This window comes from Amblyomma maculatum, chromosome 6, assembly GCF_055883805.1.
Source record: "Amblyomma maculatum isolate TAMU_Amacu chromosome 6, ASM5588380v1, whole genome shotgun sequence".
Lineage (NCBI taxonomy): Eukaryota > Metazoa > Arthropoda > Arachnida > Ixodida > Ixodidae > Amblyomma > Amblyomma maculatum.
In genome coordinates, this window is record NC_139349.1 from 9,303,183 (window position 1) to 9,325,602 (window position 22,420).

General features: G+C 42.6%; 1 protein-coding gene across 4 annotated transcripts in view; it reads left to right on the top strand.

The window, feature by feature from the left end:
• The window catches only part of atos (atos homolog atossa), a 99,844-nt gene extending 77,424 nt beyond the window's left edge, over nucleotides 1-22,420 (top strand). For 3 of the 4 annotated variants that reach the window (XM_084606018.1, XM_084606019.1, XM_084606020.1), the window contains exons 4-15: nucleotides 4,205-4,324; nucleotides 4,848-5,032; nucleotides 5,826-6,025; nucleotides 6,822-6,947; nucleotides 7,699-8,980; nucleotides 12,712-12,840; nucleotides 15,307-15,377; nucleotides 16,261-16,369; nucleotides 19,428-19,589; nucleotides 20,021-20,080; nucleotides 21,612-21,787; nucleotides 21,900-22,420. In XM_084606018.1, the coding sequence (XP_084462144.1) occupies nucleotides 4,205-4,324; nucleotides 4,848-5,032; nucleotides 5,826-6,025; nucleotides 6,822-6,947; nucleotides 7,699-8,980; nucleotides 12,712-12,840; nucleotides 15,307-15,377; nucleotides 16,261-16,369; nucleotides 19,428-19,589; nucleotides 20,021-20,080; nucleotides 21,612-21,787; nucleotides 21,900-22,065 (2,786 nt within the window). In that variant the 3' untranslated portion in view covers nucleotides 22,066-22,420. The remainder of the gene's footprint in view (nucleotides 1-4,204; nucleotides 4,325-4,847; nucleotides 5,033-5,825; nucleotides 6,026-6,821; nucleotides 6,948-7,698; nucleotides 8,981-12,711; nucleotides 12,841-15,306; nucleotides 15,378-16,260; nucleotides 16,370-19,427; nucleotides 19,590-20,020; nucleotides 20,081-21,611; nucleotides 21,788-21,899) is intronic. The other variant, XM_084606021.1, reaches the window with a different exon arrangement.

Below are 22,420 nucleotides of genomic sequence, written 5' to 3' on the forward strand. Positions count from 1 at the left end.
ATGATAACTTCAATCGCGCGACGATCTCGGATTCTTCCGCGTTGCTTTATTATTGTTATGCTTATTTACACGCTGTTACGAATTGAATAACAACTGAAGTTTATTTTTGAATGCTTTCCTTTTTTCCTCGCGGCGCCATTTTTGAACGCACCCTGGAGACGCTTACATCAATTAGTGCGCTACGCTAACAATGACATTCGCACCGATTTCGGAGCCTTTCGCGTTGTTTACGAACACGCTATAATCGCATAGCTGAAGTTTTGTTTTTAATGTTTCTTTTTTTCTCTCTTCAGGCGCCCTTGTTAGAAAGCATTTTAATGGGGCGGTAACGTCTAAAAGTGACCAGCTCAAAAAAAATTGAAAATCTTGTGGCTTCCCCTAACGTGCAGTTGATTTTATCGACACCCCGACCAGCACCAAAGCCTCCTGCTAGAGTTCAGTTATGACAGCGGGCATGGAACAGCCGCGTCCGAGCGCCTGTTAGTTTCGTTTTCGTCGCTTGCCTTTTTGTTTTGAGCGTTCAGTTATTTTTTTAGTCAGAATACTGTTAACTTAGAACATCCGTTTTTTTTTTTTAACATATAGTGTTCAATGAAAGCTTCGTTTCATTTTTTTCTTAGTCTTGTTTCTGGCAATTAAATTTTTATGCTGCAACGCATATTTCTTATTTACCTAAAGCACGTTTATAAAGCATTAATTTCGTGTGATACATATAATATTAAACCTAATAACTTTCGCTGAAAAAGACTGCCAAAATCAACAACAAAAAACCAGTCATTTTCCCCACGGTAGGGAAAGGGTTTAATATGGCTTCGACTATTGAGATTGAGCGGTTTATGAAAAGGTCAGGACACGTTATTTGCTCTCTGCGGTTTGCTAGTGTCTCATTCCTCTGTCCTTTCATCGTTTTTTTTTCTTCGTCACCTCTCGGAAATTACCGTTGTGTTTGCGCTAGGTGCCTGAGATATGCGCGCGGCACGCGGTAATGCATACCCCGGAACGCCTTGCGATCAGCTACAGCTCAACGCTCTGCCCTGATGGGGCTGGTGCAGGTGGGTCACCGCTGCTTGCGGCGGGGGCTGGCCTGGCACCGAATTTTAGAGCGCAGCACTTTGGCGTCCGTTCCTGGGTTTCGCGTCGGCGTCGGCCTCGTAACCAGCTCCGCCCCCCTTTCATCCCCCCAGCGCTAGCAGCGACCGACTGATACCGCTGGATGCCGCTGACGCCGCTAGAGAGTCAAGATAACGTGACTGCATAGAACACCGTCGCCGCCATGCAGAAAGAGGAGGGGAGGGTCCCCCCCCCCCTGTTCCTGTGTGGCGGATAGGGTGCTCTTCAGTTGCCGACGCGCCGGTTATTTCACGTAGGCCCCGGCACGTCGACGAATACGTGACCACCTTCCCACGGCTAGACCTGGTTCTTGGCGCTGCGGAAGCGAGGGTATCATATTGTTTGCGTCGGCATCGGCGGCGTTGTCCCTGAAACCAACTCCGCAGCTGGGGTTGACTCACTATCGGCGTCAGCAGCATCAGTCAGTCGCTGCTATCTCTTCCCTCCTCCCCTTATCGCGTTGTCCGCTTGCTGCGCGCGCTTCTGCCCCCATCGTTTGCCGCTGGGGTACACGCCGCCCCCCTCCCCCCTCTTCCTACGAGTCTCCGGTTGTCAAAGCGCCGGCTCGAACTTAATTCCTTTCTTCGCTCCTCCTCCAATGCAACCCCTGTGAGGTGGCAATCAGAGCCAGATCGGTGGCGGCGGATCTGTATATGTGCACCGCCCGAGCCGAAATTGCCGCTGCCGTTCGCCACTGCGAAATTATCTGCCAGTTCTTTCTGAGCCATGAGCGAGACGAAAAAAATTCTGTGATAGTGCATACATGTGTTGCTCGATTTCTTTGCCTCAATCTATCGAAAAGGTGAAACAGCTTATTTGCTGCGCTCAAATTTTGCATTAGGAAGCAACGTAATTGTCGGTAATTTTTTTGTCTGTTGTAGGCCGCATTGCACACGCTGTTGTTGCGGCGCGCGTCTTTCTTTCCCTCTTGCTTTTCTTTCTTCTCTATATTCTCTATCTGCACGAGGCAGCGGAGGTGGCTCAGCTACAGAGCCAGTAGCAGGCCCGTGCATTTTCTTTTCCTTCTTCCTACAGCCACAACAACAACAACTGCCTTAATAATAATAATAATAATTGGTTCACAGGAAAGGAAAGGCGCAGTATCTGTCACACTTCTGTGGACACCTGAACCGCGCCATAAGGGAAGGGAGTAAGGTGGGAGTTAAAGTGGAAAGAGAGAAAGAAGAGCCGTAGTGTAGGGCTACGGAGTAATTTCGACCACCTGGGGATCTTTAACGTGCGCTGACATCGCAGCACACGGACGCCTCTTCGTTTCGCCTCTATCGAAACGCAACTGGGTCCGTATTCTGAGGTAGCGTCGTTATTTGTTGTTGTGGCTGTAGGAAGAAGGAAAAGAAAACGCACGGGTCTGCTTCTGAAGGTGTCGCTATCTCTCCGACTTCGAGTCATCTGATTGGTGGAAACGTGACATCCGGTTCTGGTGTGTCCACCAATCAGGTGACTCGAGGTCGGGGAGATAGCGACACTTTCGATTACGACGCAAACGCGGAATACGGGCGGACCCTGGTACTGGTAACGGGGCTTTGTAGTGGCTCGCCGGAACTGGACCTTCGCCCTTCGCGAAGAAAAGCCAGCTAGCTGTTCGGAAACAGAGGTAGCAGCTCAACTTCGGGTCCGTGACAGCGCCTGCGTTCAATTATCGAAGAAGCGTCACGTTCACGGCCGTGGCCGCATTCGTGCGTGTGCGAGGACTCCTGCGGCGAGCGATGGGGGAATGACGCGTGCCATCGGTGCAGCCGCCCGCGGAACAAACTCTCCTTGCACGTGGCACGCACTATTGCGGCGCTGCTAATTATAACGTCCGCTGCCAACGCCACAAAGCCCTCTTTCGTACTGGCGGCAACGGCGACACGTGTGCGCATCATCGCATCGCACGCGGCTGCAGTACTGTTCGGAAGACGCGGTCGGCAAACATAAGGAACTGGCATTGTGTACACAGTATTGCTCATGAGAGAGCTGCGAGATTTTGTGCTTTGTCATGGCTAATGGAATTTAGAAGGAAACTTGGGAGATTGTGTACACAGTATTGCTCATGAGAGAGCTGCGAGATTTTGTGCTTTGTCATGGCTAATGGAATTTAGAAGGAAACTTGAGAGATTCTTGCTAGAGGGCACTCATGCATCAAGTTTTTCTAGGGTGCCTCAATACCAACCCTAAAGTTTTTCTACTCCCAAAGAAGCATAAAGGGAATTATTGATAAGCCACTCAGTTAGTGTCAGCACTTTAAATGAATATATAGTTGTGCAGATGCAAAGTGTGTTCATTGCAGCACTTAAGATTCCAGATCATGAGTTAGACTTCTTCAAATTTTGACCAAATCACATGAAATGGCAAAAGAGGGGCAGGGTGTGATGTTAATGTGGTCATTCATATCTCCAAGTACTCAGATTTAGATGCCTTTCTTTTCTGCTGCTAAAGGAGGTTGCTTACTTACTAAAGACTGTGACTTATAATAGAACTTTATTGTGTTCATCTAGTACTCTAATATAAAGTTCTGGCAAAAAATCAGCTTTATCATTGCAGGAAAAGGTATAAATATTTAGTACACATAGTGTCTCATAGTGATGGCCTTGCAGCATACAATTAATTGGCTGAGCCTCGCTTTTAATTTTTAAAATTGCACTCCTTAGAATATGTTGAAAATTGATGTCCTAAAGCTTGAAGCATTTTTCTTCTGTGGTACTTGAGAAACATATCACAAAGCATCAAAGCACGCAAATGACAAAAAGTATGCTTCATGTTATGTTTTTATATGTGGCTAACATTTTATCAGTTTGGGTCCAGATACTGTGTTATCTGTATACACTTATTGTGGTTTCACACATTTTATGCAATTTTTCGAAATGATGCTTCTTAGAGCAGGATAAAAATTGATATCCTTTAACTCGAAACAGTCTTCTTTTGTGGTACTCGAAAATGGTCGCGAAGTGCAGAAGCATTTAAATGACAAAACGCAATCCTCATTCGATGTTTCTATGGGCAGCTGACATTTTTGGTTTTGGTCCATTAGCTCTACCTTCTCTCTGTATATACACTCGTGGTTTTGCACATCTGTTGCACATTGCTGTTACAGAACGAAACAAGTCCCAAAAAGGTGGTGAACACACGAAAAGAAAAAGCACTACATCACTGTCAAGCAGTCCAAATGCTCCAACTCGTCTAGGCATCAGCTCGTGGCAGTTGTGTTCGCAAGGTACCTAGTGTTGTTTTCAGTTACCATTCACATGCTGAATAATGCTTTTCTGCTACACATAATGCAGCTAGCAGATATTAAAGGAAGCTTGCCTTTGGTTCAGCAATTGCCGAGCTCTTGCTGGTACTGAACTGCAACTTAAAAGCTTCTAATCCATTACCGTATTTGGTGTTTTTCTTTTTTCTCTTTTGCTTATTTCTTCTCTGTGAGATGTGCTCACCCCTGCTTTATTCATAGCATGTCTAGCTTTACAAAAATGCCATTTATGCTAGAGCTTTTCATTGTGTTATTTTGATACAGTGATAAACTGCAGTGTAATGTAGAGTATTTGTAGGTACTCTAAATGGGGGGGGGGGTACACCCTTCATCAGCATACTGAATTCTTCGTTTTAATAAAGGAGATGTCACTGCGTTGAAAACAGTCACATTTCTCTAATAAAATTTCTGCCTCTGCTTCTTTTGAGTGACTGCAAGTTCACTATTAATACAAACTGTGTTTCCTCCTCCTCCTCTATGTGCGCAGAGATGCATCCGGCTGTGGAGGAAGTGAAGATTGAGCCCTATGACTTCTTCATCGATGTGGGTAGCCTGGTGTTGGAGGGGCGGGTTCCATCCCGTTCGAGCAAGGGTTATGCTGAGGGCCTGCACTGTCCACCTACCAACCTGGCTCAGGCACGCCACCAATGCGACCCTACATCAGTGCTTGAGGTGTGCTTCCATCCTCATCTCTGCAAAATGAGAATGTATGAAATTTTTCTGGTAGGGTTCTTCCAAATCTTTTCACATGGAATGTAAAGCTGCCACCTTCCTGACATGTTATAAACAGGCGTGCATATTCATGTGGACCTTGGGATGAAGTCAAGTGAAAATGCAATACCTTCTCAGCGGTACATCCATAATCAAAATGGGAGCCTGGTATACTGAAAGTAGTGTCTCAGTCACTTTGTATGAAGAAAAAGAAAAGCATTCTCGCCGTGAAAAAGGTGAAACGCTCTTGAACTGGCTGCGTTTTTGCAGCGTAGAGCCAGAATTACCTGACATATGCTTTCCAGCAACCTTATCAACCTGCTAATGCTGCAGCAGAATCAAGCTGTTTACTAAGTTGCATTATTGTGGCGTGCTCATTCTCACTGCCTTCGCTACTTGTGGTGTGGTCACTACCCTGGCTTTTGTGTGAAGCTCTCCTGTGGCTTCTTGTGGACGCTTTGAGACCTCCCACCTCCATATAATGGAGGACTAGTGTTGTAGTGAACAACAGAAATGCTCACCTCTGTTGTTTTTATTGCCTGTCTTTTTTTTTTTCAAGCTAGTGCATTGAAAAGAACTTTTAAGTTTACATTTCAATCATGGGTTACAGTTTTCTAAGGTTGTCCTTGCCTGCATGGTAAATTTTGTGTTGCTGTGCCAAACAGGGTAGAACTTTTCTTTAGCTGCCTTCACCCATGTTATTTTGCCTCTGCAGAGCTGCCCCTGTAGCATTGCATTCTTTTCCCCTGTGCAGTGCCAGAGGTTTGAAGTGGCCCTAAAGCACATGGGGCTGCTGTGGAGGAACAACATCCCTATGTCCGTCGAGGTCCTGCTGTCGCCAGACTGTGCCCATTGCAGAACTGCGGACCAGACTAGTGGAATTGACATCTCCTCGGCACCAGACACGTCACACCTCCTGCTCGAGCAGTGGTTCATTCACATGCTGCCCAGGCGGTGAGTGCACATGCCCAAAACTGCTGCTTTCATAGAAGAAAAAAAATAATAAGTGGAGACAGTGTTGAGCCCGCAGTGCTTGGAAGTAGCATCCCACACATTTTGAGGGTAGTGTGGTAATTTTAATAAATTTAAATGAGTATGTCGCAGTCAAGTTATAACATGATAATATAATAATTGGTTCACAGGAAGGGAAAGGTGCTGTATCTGTCGCACTTGTTTTGTGGACACCTAAACCGCGCCGTAAGGGAAGGGGGGAAGGTGGGAGTGAAAGTGGAAATCACCTGTACCAACATCCCCCTTAAATCTGCCCTGGTGCAGAGGCTCTAAGCAGTTGCTAGTTTTCGCAGTTGGTAGTGTTTTAATTTTGTCTAAATGTACACAACATAAACATTTTTGTGCAAGTGTTAAATTTGAACCTCTTGTATAAGTTCAATCTTACATGAGCTGCACATCTGAGACCTAAAAAATAAATGGGAAGAGAACCTACATGGATTGTTCATTGATGCTTAAGCTGCATAAACCAAGTGTAACATTCCTTTTTGTGTTTCTTAAACTGCTAAATAGTAATGCTGCCAAAAGCACATGATAAAAAATGTAGCCAATTTTGAATTTGTAATTTCACAAAAAGGAAAGGCTTGTCCAGCGCTGTACAGTACCATATTTATTAATTAAATATTTCTTGGCGCTTCCTAACTTTTGTGCTCACAAAGAATGTTTTCTGAGGGGCAGCTCTAGCATAACTACTGTTAGGCTTTATGCGCACTTAGTCAAAGTTCTGTTCTGTTCGTTGCAGGGTTCCGGAAGCCATCGCTGCGCCACGAAGCCTGATCCAGGCCATACGGTCCTACCTTCACTTTTCACAGATCAGTGCCTGGTACAGCCTGTCGGGGGGAAGGAGTCCTCGAAACATCTACTACAGGTGTCTACTTCTATCCTACTCATAGATAGCCACTTCATTTAGTATGTGATGCGCAGCAGGAACTATCCATCATGAGCACAAAGTACAAAACTCACTGATTTCTGTCTATTGGGTGTCACTGTACAGTATTCATTAGCATGCAGTTCTGAACATCTGAGTGCGTGCTCTTGGAGTAATATGTTGAGGCAATATTTTCATCCTCATTGCTGCTGCATTATTAACTAGTAGCTAGTGCTCAAGCAGAGTCCAGAAAATAGGAGATCATGAGAATAAGGCACTTTCAGTTGTTTGGCAATTATTGTTATGCCTTTATTGCATTCCTCCTTTTTGAGAGCTGGCTGCCTTCGCGACTGTCCAGCGTTTTAAACACTGACTGGTTCCTCTTAAATGTTCCAGACAACTATCATTCAGCTTGTTGTAAGCGCAGGAGAACAGTTTTTTCAATTAGTCTGGTTGCTTGATGTTTGTGTTTAGCTACTCCTTCCAGATTTCATTTTTTGTGTGAATTCCATAGTGGAGCTTGTATTTAAGTAACCTGATTAGGGTTGCTATGCTGTTAACAGCAGTTCATGCAGCCGTAAAAAAAAAAATAAAAAAAAAATAAGAAATAAGAAATGGCTTTTAGTTCTCACAGCGGTTTCTTTATTTACGCTTCATTTCCCTATGGGGGTTCTTGTCAAGCTGCATTTCCCCTTTGTTCATGGATTAATCATTTGTTTTCTTTTTTATTTGTTTTGCATATACCATGCAGGATATCTGTGCCAGGTGAGGCATTCTCCAGCAAGTTTCTCTGCAGCCCTCATGTGCACAATTTTCCTGTGGCAAGCCTCGGGCGGAGTGCCTCCATCAAAGTATCTGTCAAGTCTGTGCCCCGGTGTCCCAATGGCATTCCGGCTGTTGCCTGTGCCAAGCATCCTACAGTGCCTACCATGCCCACGGCTCCCAGCAGTGAGCAGTCAGGCGCCCCCATCATCACTGCCCCGGTTCGAGGTCGAAGCCTCAGGGATGCCGACACAATTGTAAAGAACGATGAGTCGGCACTCCCCAAGCGCAAGGCCAAGAAGCACAGCAAAGGGGATCTTTCGGCTGACCTGCTGTTGGGAGAGAGCCTTCTCGATCCCCCACAGTCCTTGCAGATGTACCCCAAGCGCTACCAGAGCCCGTCACGATGTGGGAGCCCCAGTGTGGAGGTCCCTGAGCACCTTATGTTCAGGAGCCGGGCCCAGTCTCCGCTGGAGCCCAGCAGCGAAGCCCAAGCTGAGCGCAATCGAGGGAGGACTGCAAGACGACCCGTTATTGAGCGCTTTTTGAAGAAGAGTGGAGAAGCACTGCCCAGTGAGTCGTTTGCTTTGTCGGACACTGCAGCTGCTACCTCGAACCGAGGACAGAGAAAAGAGGAGCCGGTGACAGCTGCCACCCTTCCTTTCTGGCCAAGTCCTCATACTTGGGAGAGGGCAACTTTGCAGGCCCCTGAGCAGCCAGCTGCCTTTGTTCCAGTCCCGCAATCGCCACTTTTGCTCGGCGATGGCGGGGTTAATGCCAGTGCAAAAGAACTCTGTGAAAGGAAACCTGTTGACAAATTTGCCCGTGCCGCTTCGCCCGAAAAGGACTGCATTGGACTGAAGCAAAGCCTGGAAGACCTGAGCCTGTGTCACATGAGCAAACCTTCTGCCAAACACAAACTGATCTCAAGCAGCTCTAGTGATAGTTCACTGTTACATGTGCAGCAGCAACAGCAGCCAGCTGTCCAACCTGGCTTGCTAAGGACTTCAGGGCTCAGTGTGAAAGACCGGTGTGCGGAAGGGACAATTGGAAATGGTGAGGTGGTGCATCGGGCCATTGAAAAGGAGGTTGAAGCTAATGGTAGCAAATGTGGTCCCACTGGGGACAGGGAAGAAGCAAGTCATAAGAGAGCATTAGGACACAGTAAGACGTGGAGCGATGGGCTCTGTGACCTGAAGCTGAAAGATGGAGTGGTTGGAAAAGGCAGCCACATCTTCAGCAACCTCATTCACAAGCACAAAGTGAGGCAGGTGAGTGCACGCTGTTGTGAACCAAAGTGCCCTGTTTTTTCTCTAGTGTCCTAGATACTTCCTGTACTTATAGTCAAATTACTGCTGTGTAAATGTATTGACTCTCAATTTGACTTCCTAATTATCATGTAATAAAAGCACGTGATTGTTTATATTTTTTATCCCACTGCTTGTTTGCCTATCTCTATTACTCTGTCATGTTTACATGTGTTTAACTTCTGTTACTGCTAAAATCTCATATTACATTGCTGTTGTCGGCGTATAAGCCATGCTAAATATATATGCACACAGTTTCAGTTTTAAAATTCTAGTGTGGAATTTGCACAGCAGTCATGAGTGATTTAATTGTTTTTGAACTTCAGCACTCTTTTCTTGTCTGCCTTATTTCCTTAACTATGAATTGATTCCCTTCCCCCACAGAACATCTTAAAGTGTTGCAGTCGATGAAGATTGGGCACATTATGCGTCTTCATACTCAACTCTAGGCGGGCAGTTAGCATATTGTACGCCGTCTTAGTAAAGTTACCTAAACGAGCAGCCGCTTTTGTAAGTTACACAGACGTGTTTTTTGTACATATTTATTGGAAAAAAACACTGTACTTATGCTGTGAAGCACCATTTAGTCTTTTGGATAATGCATAAGATAATTGCTCCAATGGGTTAATGACCACATAAAGAAAGGAGTGGGAAGTGAAGCATCAGCCTTGAATTGCTATAGAGGTCAGAATGAAATTAATTACCAGCTATCGATAATTTGGCATGTGTACTCCATTTCACAAGTTGTTTGCAGCACTATGGAGCTCACATCTCTGTTGTCCATTCACGGCTGCGGTAACACAGTAGCCCTGAGTTTATTCTGTGGATTTATTTTTCAAACCTTTATTGCAGTAATTGAGAACGTAGTCCCACCTTTTTCTTCACAAAGTACAGCAGGTGTTCCATTTACTGTTCACATTAGAAATTAGCAGAGAAAGGCGACATGAATGCAGCTTTTCAGAGACCTGCTGTGAAGTAGTGTGAAACCACTATTCACAAACTGCGCTAAACTGCATGCAGCAGCTCCTAGTTCTTTTAATGCACTAGCAGTAGGGCTTCCACTGCACCAAAAAGTCTCTGCCTGTTTGTGCAGTCCTCGGCCACTGACAAGTGGGACTTAGCAGGCAGTTAGAACTCGCATTTGCCAATTTCACCAATATTTCTGGTGACATGGTCAGGCACTGATTGGCCGGCGAGTTGCGTGATGTCATGAGGCCATATGTCATGGCCGAATTGGCAGGAGCTGTGGACAGTTCTTTTGGGTTGGAAATATAACCCAGCAGGATCTTTGGAACCCATTGTCAAGCATATTACTCCTAGGCCATACAGGCACGTTTGTACAGCTTGGCTAAAGCAGGGCTTTCCATTTGTGCCTGGTGGTCTTTCACTGAGGTCGTCTTCACCAATTTCCTACCAGGCACAGTGGATCCAGGACACACTGCTGTTGCAGTGCCCTCTTGAGGGGCATTAAGCAGTACCCAAATTATATAGTGCACTGCCGCTAAAGCCCCAGTCACTTCCTGTTCAAATCAAGCACAACCATGAAAGGTTAGGATTAACCATGCAGATGCATAATAATTTGTGCTTAGCCCCAAGCTAAACTGCCTGTGAATTCTTTTCCCAGCCATGGAGCCACTGGTCACAGGATGATGGCAATGGAGGAGCACGTTTATGCGGAGTGCATTGTTCTCATTGGCTTTGATGGCCACAGGCTCCACAGTGCTGCAAACCACTTGTGAAATAAAGTGTAGTGCTACTACGTAAACTGTAGCTTCTCAAATGTATAGTTTAGGTATATGTTTGGGTAGTACTGATTTATACCGTATTTACTCTAATGTAACGCAAGGGGCGACTTTCCATACTGCCCAATAGGAAAAAAATAAAACCATGAACGAGATAAGTGCTTGAAAAAGTATCTTTAATAGACATTATGGTCATTGCAGTCTATTCAGAAGCGCCATTCGTTGTCATCATCGGAGGCAGAGTTCTCAGAAACCCCAGTCTTTCTTTTCACTCTCGTCCTCCCAGACGATTCGGAAGCCTTTGCGGCCAGGCCCACATTTAAAAATCATCTCCCGCTACATCCGCCACCCATGTAAGGTAGATTAGTAACGTCTAGCCGTCGAGCTGCCGCAGAATTTCCGATTCCTTCTGGTCTCACAATAACCTTTTTGCAGCGAATGTCGTATCGTGCACAGCATGTTGCCATCATGCAAAATGTGACAACAGAAGTAATCATGCTTATCCATTGCGAAAGATGTGACAAGCGCGTGATCAAGGGGACAACGTGATTCTGAGGCCACGAGAAAAAGAGCTATGTTTTGACTTTGAATGGATTGGGATTTGGCTGATTTGTCTTCCCTGGTACCCATATTGTCAACATAACATCGTAAAACTGCGGAAACCGGAAACCGAGTGGTGGCGGATTAAATATGGCTGCACCCCGGCGCTGCTTTAGCCAGCCGAATCGCAGTATTCGATTATAACATGAGGGTAGACTTTGAGGGCCAAAAATCTTGAAAAAAACTCTCATTACATTCGAGTAAATACGGTATTTCGTTTGCCAAAGGCATTTTTTCAATAATGCCACTTTAAGATACAACTAGCAAAAATGAACTTTTTTTTTTCATCTAGTTAAGTGATAAAAGTTCAAGTAATTTGCAAATTACTGTATTTAATTTGAAGATGTGCTTTTCAGTCAAATTTTTGTGCCTTAATAGTCACATTATTGTTTACATTACCTGGTCACTTTGTACCATTGCATGTTGTCATTGCAGCTTCCATTGGGCAGCTCCTTTGCAATAAAGTGCTGTTATGCTCTTGCACATCTTCAGAATACAGCCGTTAAGAAGTATTATGGATATCAGAAAAGACTATTAGCAAATTATTTGGCGCCAATCGCTACATAGTTCTGGTAGACATTTCTTTAGTGCATGCCATGAGCAGTACAGCTTAAAACTGTACAGCTGTAATATCTCAACATGAAAAGAATAATATGTGTAACTGTCTCTGAATAAAGAAGCTGTGTTGCTTTCATGCAATTCTGTGTTGTCTTGAGCTTGTAAAATAAAAAGCTCTACATGAGACTTGTCTTCGGAGGTTTCGCAAAGCTTGGGAGGAGCCGCAGTATTAATTTAAACATAATAAGGTGCCTAGCTCCGATTCGTCCGTACATGGCACAAAATGCCAGTTGCTTTGATTGCCTGGGTATATTTCTTAATGATTCCAAATGAAATTTGCAAGATTTTTTTTATAAATTCTTCAGCACATGAAAGTAATAATTCTACTCTCATTAGTCTGTATGTTAGCATTTCTGCTGAAAGTGAGGTTTGCTCTCCCATATAGGCTTATGAACACTGCATGCTCTAAAAAGAGAGCAGAGCAAACTAAGAGAGTGAAATAAATTCTGACTGAGTAATTGTGCTGCTTGCCCCCAGTATGTTGGGTTCATCCTAAAAAATTCTGTCAATAGGCCTGCATTGCTGTACAAGCTTCTGAAGCCTTGAGCACGTCTAGCATCGAAGGCACCACAGCTTCTTTGTCGCATCGTTGCTACTCTATTTAGAATGGTGCTTCATCTTGAGGAAATTTTTTTGGCTTTCTTCATTTCTTCCTGCCTAGCTTGTTCGGTGGATCAGACGTAAAGGTGCTAAGCACACGTGTGAGTTTACTCTGGGTCATTGGTCTTGCTTCAGATGATGTGCAAATCACGGAATCATCCAGTGCCTACAGCAGCAGAGCGTGCTCAGTTCCGCCGCTCTCTCGACAGTGCCACCTCAATGGTCTTCCATCAGAAAACTGGTCTGCCACTAACTTCTAGTCCTGTGAGTTTCATCCTGTAGCAGTTGTTAGTGAGCTGCAGTTTCCTGGATGATGCTGATCAAAAAAGAAAAGAAACAGCGTATGAATATGCATTTAGGTTGTGTCCACGATGCTGATTTGCTCCTCCTGCTTCTAGTTGTGCTCACAGATACCTTATCTTGCTGTGCCAGATAAAGCTTGCAAAGGGAACATTTCCTTTTATTCCTAGCATTGTGCTGGGCTGCGGCAATTAACATCAGAATTAAACGCAGCAAAGCAGGTGGCGGCTGTCTCGTCTACCTAGGGCGAGTGAGCCAATTAAAGGCTCAGTTTAGAGCGTGCAGAGTTTGCAGAAGGATACGGGTTTTGTGACAGGATGTTTTAAAACCTTGTGATCACAGTCCCAGATCTTCAGGCAGAAATCTGGCTTGTTAATTTGAGCCAATAAAGTAGCAGGCACCAAATTATTGTTGGTGTGTTCTGTTTTTGAAATGATGCACGGGACATTACAAAACACACATACATATCGATAGTGCAAATAAGCTACAAATTATTTTGTGACCGAATTTGTTTCTCACATGCAGTCTCGGCTTCGCTTCTAAACAAAAAATGGCGCCTATGACCTCACAGGTGCATTAAGATCATGTGAGGTGCGCAAGAACTGCAGTATGATCGCTTCCTTGGTCCTTCTAATTTTCAATGAGCTTTATGCAAACCTTCTGAAAAACTGGAATTGCAGACAGTTGATAAGGATAATAACGGGCAGTTTTCTTTACGACTCATGTGACTAGTACTCATCTGTGACAACACAGCCGTCATTCAGCAATTGAAACCAAAACCAAAGTGAATGGAAAAACAAATTTTAATTGTAAATTATTTAGCTGGCATAAGTGAATTCCATGTCATGCTTCATGTGTTCCGTTGTCTTGTGCACTACTCCAAATAAAAAAAGAACATGTACCCAAAATTTTTATCTATCTACTCTTATATTTATCTCGTAAGGAAAAGTTTGAGTGTTGTCTGAAAAGTGTTCATGGGGTAGTCCAGATGAAGTAGAGTGTGGCAAAGAATGGAAAGGGAGGTAGACAGTACCCACTCCATCAAGATAAAAATTTTGCTTAAGGAAACTGTGTGGAATCCTATTTTTTTTTCAAGGAAGAAAGAAAAAAGAAACATCTAACAGATACATCGTTCTAATGGGAATCCTTCCTGCAACTGCCCTCTCCAAGAGTGGCCCATAACTCTGCTCACAAGAAGAGTTTATAACAGTCTCCGCCTAAGGCATGGTATCAGGAGCTTGTAAACAAAATGTAGCCTATTAGTGTTGCCCTTTACTATATTTCATGGATTTTGGCATTCAGCCTGTAAATAAAGTAAGAATAAGGCCACTATTGTAAGCCAACCAATCTTGAATATCTGTTCTGCCATAAGAATTCATGCACTGCTTTTATTATCTATTTGCAATGGGAAGCTCTACTAATGTATATACTTTTATTTGGATTATGGGCACACAAGATCATTTTCCTGGTTAGCTGGAACGACTACGTTTGAAGCCTTCGGTTTTTATTATTTGAAGATTTGATTGGGGGGGGAGGGGGGGGGGGGGACTTTAATTTGATATTAAAAGGCATGTTTCGAGTTTTTTTTTTCTTTTGGTGAATATTAATTTTGATGAGCGAATTACTGACTTTTTGGCATTTCACTGTGGCAGTCCTGTGCACTAAAAGAAAGTCTGCTGGAGTCACTGTGTTAGCTCATCCAGCTCATAACATGCAACTGGCACTACTTGGAGCTATACTTGTAGAACAAATGGCTATTGTCATTTAAAAAGCAACAAAGCTAAATGAGGTAGCCAGCAGACTAAAATACAAGTGGAAATTCACTGCTAAACAATACACTGACATGTTATTGGTGACACCCATGCATGGTTTCATGTCATTGTCTTATATGCAATTTATAAGCCGAGATAAACTGTTTCAAGTGGAGATATTGATGGTGAGCAAACAACGTGTAGCAGTAGTTGCTGAGGAGGCTGTGCTTTTTGGTCCACAGTGGCATTTTGGGAAAAAGCACCTGAAATCGCATAAGTGTCACTGTCTCTCATCACAGCATTGGTTTCCTTGCTTATTTAACTTTCAGCTGTGACTGTGTATGCACACAGTTGATACAGTTGTAATCCATAGTCCACAGCCAGCCAGCTACCTATATGCCTTGCATGACACAATATTGATATAGAAAACTGAATTCAGCTTATTTCTTTTCTTGTATGAACTGAAAATTCTGGAAATTTATAAACTTGCTTATGCTTTTGAACTTGTTGTTCTACTTAGTTGTTTGTTCAGTCTGATGGAATGAGTGGTTCATTTAATGGGCACCACATGCACATAAAAATGCTGCTAACAGCCACATGGACTCTCTGTGCCTTGCCTTTAAAAATGTGCACAGAGAGAACAATTGTGTTGCACCAATTTTTTCATTTTTTTTTTCAGGCTCCTCTTCGAAAATCTGGAGCCAGTTTTGATTTTGATAGCAGCCTGACTTCTGTGTCTGCAATTAAGAGGTCAGTATTATGTTTCTTTCTTCCAGTAATTTGAGAAATTAAAAGGTCAGTTTTATGTTTCTTTTGTATCACACTTAATAATAGGAAGGACCAAACAGGTAGTGTCTAAGTTTGCTTGCTTATTAGTTTTTGCAGAACAGCTATCTTGAAATATCTGCCCTGCAGTAGTATATAAAGTCCAATGAAGATTATTTGTAAATGTTGTGCTGCTCAGCAGTAGCAGCATCAATTATACTATGTTCCAAGAGGGTCCTTACAGATTTTGCCTGGGATGGCTGTTGACTGTTGAACGTAAATCTCACGTTTATCAGTAATGTTACGCTGCAGTGTACTGTTCTACCTGTTGATTTCGGTCCACCTATGTTGTATGTTCTGCATGGTTAAGTGTTTGCAGCCCTTTTTTTTCTAAACATCTGACAAATATTGCAAAAAATAAGTGTCATTCTACTTGATTACAGGAAATCTAAATTATGGCATAAAAATGGGTGTTAGGTGCAAGTCTGTTATCCTTGAATTTATTTCACTGTAGAGCTTGTTTTTTTTCTTGCATGTCTTCTATGCAACCAGAGCTCTTGGGAGCGACAATGTCTTAAAATGGGGCTCATTGCATGCTGCCACAGTGAACTGCCTGCTACTCTGCATACATGAGCTAGATGGCAGCACTAGGTTTCTTCATACATCTGTAACATTCCTGAAAACGTGTGTTGTAGTGCAGCTGCATAAGCAGTGTAAAAATGCACAGATTTGATGGATGCTTGTTGTGCTTCCTCTTACTTCTTGAATTCTTGAGAGGTTAGTTTATTTTTTATGCATTCTTTATTTGTCACACGCAAAAAGAGTTAGCAGCACAACCCTTCAAACGTGCGTCCTTTGGTGTTTTCAGGGCATTGTTTGAGAAGGAACCTGAAGAAGAGGAAGCATCACCAGAGGAAATTATCAGCTCAAGCGCACCAGCATCCACCACTACAAGTAGCCTCATTGTTAACTTTGAAGTAAGTCTCTTAACTATTTGCTTCCCGAACAGTAGAGCACACAGACAGCATCACGCATTTATTTTGCTTATGGGAATGCATAATGTTGTTACAGAGTTACTGCATGTCTTTAACTGCATAAGTGCATTTTATCCCTGTCCCTGTGTGAACTAGTTTACCTTGTGTTAACTGGTGTGTAAAATATTGAAATTTCCGAATACAAATCGAATATGCTATTGGGGAAAAAATGCCTTCGAGTATCGGATGTCTGATCAGTTAAAAAAAAAAAAAGAAGAAAAAAGAAAAACTAGAAAACTCTATTCAGGTTGTTAATTTCAGAATTCACATTGGTATTTGCAGATAAGATAAAATTAAAATAGGATTACACAGAAGTGTGTACCCTACTGAAAATTCTGTATAAATTTTACACAATTCCAGAAAGGATCGACCTGCATGAAACTGAGGGGAGCAGTCGTATCACTGATTAATACAGTAAACTCTCAATAATTCATCCTTTAAGGGACCAGAAAATATGTCCACTGTAACCAAAAAGCTCCAATTATTGAATGAGCCTGAAAGGCCCGCTGAAAACCATGTGCATCAAGTAATTTTATCTGGTGAACACCTGCATTACAGTTGTCTGCATTTGAGATGAAATCATAGTGAAAATTTCTTTCCTGGTTTCGTCAAGTGCTTCACTTTGCTGCGCACACTGTTAGGAATGTCCTCCTTCATAAACCTGCCCCTTTGCATTTTGTGGATGCTTCACTGCACAGTCAGTGCAGTCGAACGTTGCAGTCAAGCGCACAGTGCAGTGAAACTGTGGTGAATTGGAAAATGTTTAGTGTATTCGGTAACTTTCGAATATTTGAAAATTTGAATATCAGCTTTTTGAAAACGAACATGAATCGAATAACAAACATATTCAATTCATATTCAAAATTTATAATATTTGCGCACTTCTATTGAAAATTTGAATATCAGCTTTTTGAAAACGAACATGAAGTGCGCAAATATTATAAATTTTGAATATGAATTGAATATGTTTGTTATTCGATTCATGTTCGTTTTCAAAAAGCTGATATTCAAATTTTCAAATAGTTAACAGTGATTAGTGTTGTATTGTTGAGTTATGCACTTCACTATCTGAAAAGATAAGACCAGCTTTTGATGCATTTAGAAGGAAGTTGTTTGCCATATGGACCTCTTTTGTTTGCAATATGCACAGGCTTTCTGAAGGCAGTTAGCACTTAGCGCTGACATTATTGTCACTGATACTGTTTGGAGAAAAAAAGATAAGAGAACTACTTTCTTCATATGCACAGCATTACCTATTATGCGAACGTAAATTTTGCTCATCACTTTACATGCACGTCAAAAAGCAGCAATTTAAAAAAAAAAATAGAATTTTGACACCTTGACGTATTTAAACAATCATGATCTTCTACATCTAAAATGCAGAGCTAGGGATGGTTCGGTAAATACTTTGAAAAATTGGTTAAATTAGCACGTGGAGCATTCTGAGAGGCAGTGATGGGACCAATATTTACGTGCATGATGCATCAAACCATGGTGCCGCCTGAAATCGGGATTGTGCAAGCTGGTAGGCTTTGCTGGCTTTACCACTGCACACTGCCAGGAAGCAGCAGCAGCAGCAACAACAACAACAACAACAACAACAACAACAACAACAACAACAACAACAACAACAACAACAACAACAACAACAACAATAACAATAATAATAATAATAATAATAATAATAATAATAATAATAATAATAATAATAATAATAATAAAATGTCTTTGCTGCCAAGACCAAGCTGCTTTACTGAACTCGTTAAAAACCTTCAGTTGTATTTTTTTCACCTTATTATTTTGGGCCAAACACTGCTTTTGTGCACAAAATTTAATGCATTTGTTTCAGTCAGATTAAGAGCAAATTAAAATGTATAGAATGTAGCTGTGTAGGTTTAGATACAATCTGTGGTAATTTTAAGAATCGAAATATTTTAGATATTCAGGCACCACTACTAAGAACTGTACACTAGATATGAAATTATCGCAAAAAGTTGATGGCAAGGGAATGACATTATTTTGCTCAGCTGTATAGAGCAGAGTCTTTGGTAGAAAAAGAGTAGAGTCAAGTCTTAGGCTGCCATGTTCAGCAGCTGCACAAGTATGCACTGTTTTTCACTTATGCTTAGCATTTAGAACAGGAAGGTGCTGAGCTATATTAGAATTGAAAACACGTTTGGGATAAGTAAATCATATGAAAACGTTGTGTTATAAATATAATAAAATAAGGCTTGAATCTTTATGTGTTTTTCACTAAAGGTTTGCATTGAATGCAGGGTTCAGTTGTGGTGGTCTGAATTGCTTGTCTGGTCACACAGCGCATATTTTCCAACTAATGTGAGCTGACTACAATAGTGCCTTGATAATTTGCCTGAAGTAAATGTTAATTCCGCTTCTGATCTTACACTGCATAATGCATATCTCAAAGTGATCCCATTCTTCCATGTCATCACCACAAAAAATACACTGGAAGGCGTGGCTAGCTTTAGTAGTCATCACCATGTGCTTGGTATAGGTGGCAATGGTTAATTTACCAGACTTGGAACAAGCAGAGTCTGCATGAGGAATGAATGCTCATTTTCGCATTTTTATCGCTGCAACCAGTGCCCTTATTCTAGTGGGCATGAAACACAGCATAAGGGTGAGCTTCATACACAGCATGGAGAGACCACGTTTCAGCTTTGGTTTCCTGTGTGCATCTCGCTATTTCCGCGGCCGTAGTATGCAGGCACACTGTGCTAATGCTTAAGTACTTCCTGTCTATTGTGTTTAGCCGACAAATGCTGATTCCGATCAAACTCTCCATGTTGATGGGTTTCCACAGAGGCAGTCGGAAAGACTGTTATTAACTGCCCCCTTATGTGTGGTGTCACCTCTGAATGGTCAATTTTGTCTTTGGGTGTCAGACATCAAGGGAAGTTTTGGGACTTGTACAAAGCTGCTAATACTTTCTGTTCAGTGTCACTAATTTCCCACTTCACTTCCTTCTCTTCTTGTGCAGGAGTCTGTCCTCAACGGCCGGCTGGAGCCAGTGAGCACTGTGCAGGGCTTTGTGGCTGAGATTGGGGCCAGTGGATCTTTCTGCCCCAGGCACATCACGCTGCCAGTCACTGTCTTCTTCTACTCGCTGCAGGACATCGACAAAGTTGTCTCACCTTATTTGGTAAGACCTCTGCTGTGCCCACTGAGCATTGCTTGTTTTTTATTGCTATATAAGCTTTAACCAAGAGGTGACACGTCAGACTGGTCATGAGTCATAAGACACTGTTGGTGCTTCGGCAGTCATGGGAAGGGGTCACTCGGTCAGGAATGTCGTTGCTGTTTTGTTAACTTTCTTAACAACCATTTTGTTTTGTGAATAAACAAATTCAAGTCGTGCTAACCATCACTGCTGTATGCTTTTCCCATCAGAGAAAGCAATCAAGTTTAACAGAAGACGTTTATTGAAGCCAGTGGAAACTTTTCAATGAACCTGAAGTTTTGCCTTTGCCAGCATAGTTGCACAAAAAATAGCAGCATTTGTCCATCATTGCATATGCAGTATGAGCTTGATTTCTGTGGTGAGAGTTAGTTTATGCTATTTCGTTCTTGCAGGGTCATATTAACCTTGGCATGAAAGGTTACCATGTTCCAAAGACGGGAACAATTCAAGTGGTAAGTTCTTGGCAGTTTAATGCAGAGTTGTGCCTGCAATATGTGTTGTCTTTACTTTTTAGTGATGCTGCTTTCTAAGGATTTTGCATCCGTTTTCTATCCTAGAGCTGCTTTATGGCCCTTTTAACTAGGAGACTAATGTAATGTAATATAATTTAACTGTGTCGAAGGGCGACATACATCTTATGCAAAAAGTTCTATAAAATTTAATTTGTCTGTCGCATAATATTGCACTTTCTTTTTAGTTGTGCTGATGAAACCAGCTGAGCTCAGCTTTATTTTTTGCAGGTTTTTATGTGAGGATTCTAGTTTTGTCTGCATGGTTTATAGGCAGAATGCATTGTTGAATTGCAGCCATTCAACAGACACTTGACCCTTCCACTTCCATGCTCATTTTTAATAACATCAGATAGAATTACTGAAACTATTTTATTCTTAGAAATTGCTGCCGGCATACACTACAAAATTATTTCTTTAGGCATACTGCACTAGCCACTCAAGTGGCTGTTGCAGGGATTGTCACCCAGTACAGATCTGTCATAATTACTGTTCACAACTTTGATGTGCAAAAAAAAGAAAATGCATTTGCTTTGTGAATATACATGATTTCATATGAGTAGAACAGATTTTATAAATTATTATAAATTGCAAATTAGATATGTGCCGCGGTAGTGCAGTGGTTAAGGTGCCCAACTACTGTGCCAGAGCACTCAGATTTGATCCCGACCGCCGTTTCGATGGAGGCGAAACGGAGAGGCATCCGTTTGCTTTGTGATGTCAGTGCACGTTAAAGATCCCCTGGTGGTCGAATTTACAACTTTCACTCCCACCTTCCTCCCTTCCAGGTGTCCGCAGAGCAAGTGTGAAAGATACTGCGCCTTTCCTTTCCTGTGAAACAATTATTATTATTACTGCTTGATCATTTATAGCAATGTATTCAAACAACTAAACAAGCTAGAGATTGAAAGAGGCTATCTACAGGTCTACTTAACAAAACTCCTGTGTCTTCTGTCTGACTCTTTATATTCACTGTGGTTGTGTTGGATTTCTGTTTTATGGGAAGGGAATTTTCTCATGTAATGATGTTCCTGCAGTCTTTCCAGTAAGTACAACAACCAATTCTTGGCTGGTTTTCACACTTGTTTTGAATACAGTTCACTTGTTTGAATATATACATTGCTAAAAATGATCAAGCAGTAAGCACATACCTAATTTGCAATTTATAATCATTTATAGGATCTCACACTAAAACCTAAGTACAGCAGCAAGGACAAATAGGATTCGTCCTTATCTCATCCTCAGCAAGTGACAGAAGTGCTGTAACAAGTTCTGCTTAGGCCAGGAAGCAATGCGCAAGATCACATAAATCCTGGAAGGGCTTAACTGTGAGCCATTAGCTGTGACTGTGTTGCACCTCTCATATTTGTTTGCAACCCGGTGCCATCCCTTCCATTACACTGGCACACGATCTCTTGGAAAGCAGTGTTGCTCACGTCTGTCACTGGGTGTTTTGTCTTCCCTATATCTGCAGACACTATTCAATCCTCATAACACTGTGGTAAAGATGTTTGTTGTTCGATACGACCTCTCGGACATGCCTCCCAACTGCCAGACGTTCATTCGGCAACGCACCCTCTTCATGCCCACCGATGGTTCGGAAACAGACACCGAGGCCAGCCGCTGGCTCCGCTACCTTATCCACCTCAGGTACACGAGTCGGCCTTCTTGGTTTGGGGCCCCACCTTATTGCCGTTGAATGCGTTGAGATGAAGGTGTGGCAAAGCTGGTACAACTTTTAAAAATCATCCTTCCTGTGCAGGTTTGCAAGCTCGAAGTCTGGACGCATCTACCTTCACACAGATGTGCGAATCATCGTATTCCGGAAGAGTGACTTGGACGCAGCCACCATTCATGGTGATCGTCCTTATGAGCTTCGCTCCTTCACCCAGTGCCCTGTCAACCCGAAGTTCTCACCTTGCGAGTAATTGACGCCATGGCCGACGATGGCCGAAGGAATAAGAGAAGCTCACTCTTTCATGCCCATACACAGAATCACATACTGGCCATGTCTTGCTCCTCCGTACATAATTTTTCCCCCCAGTTTGAGTAGAGTGATCTCTTTTTTGTGTGACTGCAGATTCAATAAACATCTGTAGAGCATGCGCCTCCTCTCAGAAGACAACGTGGCCATCTGTATTGTTTTTTTTCTCGTTGTTAAAAAGCAAAAATGAAATGATATTGTTCATGTATGCTGTTAACTTATTGTCTTAAAGGCTCTAATAAATTACTAGGAATATGTAGAAATAAAATATGCGCACCTGTTGTGTCATTATTATTTTT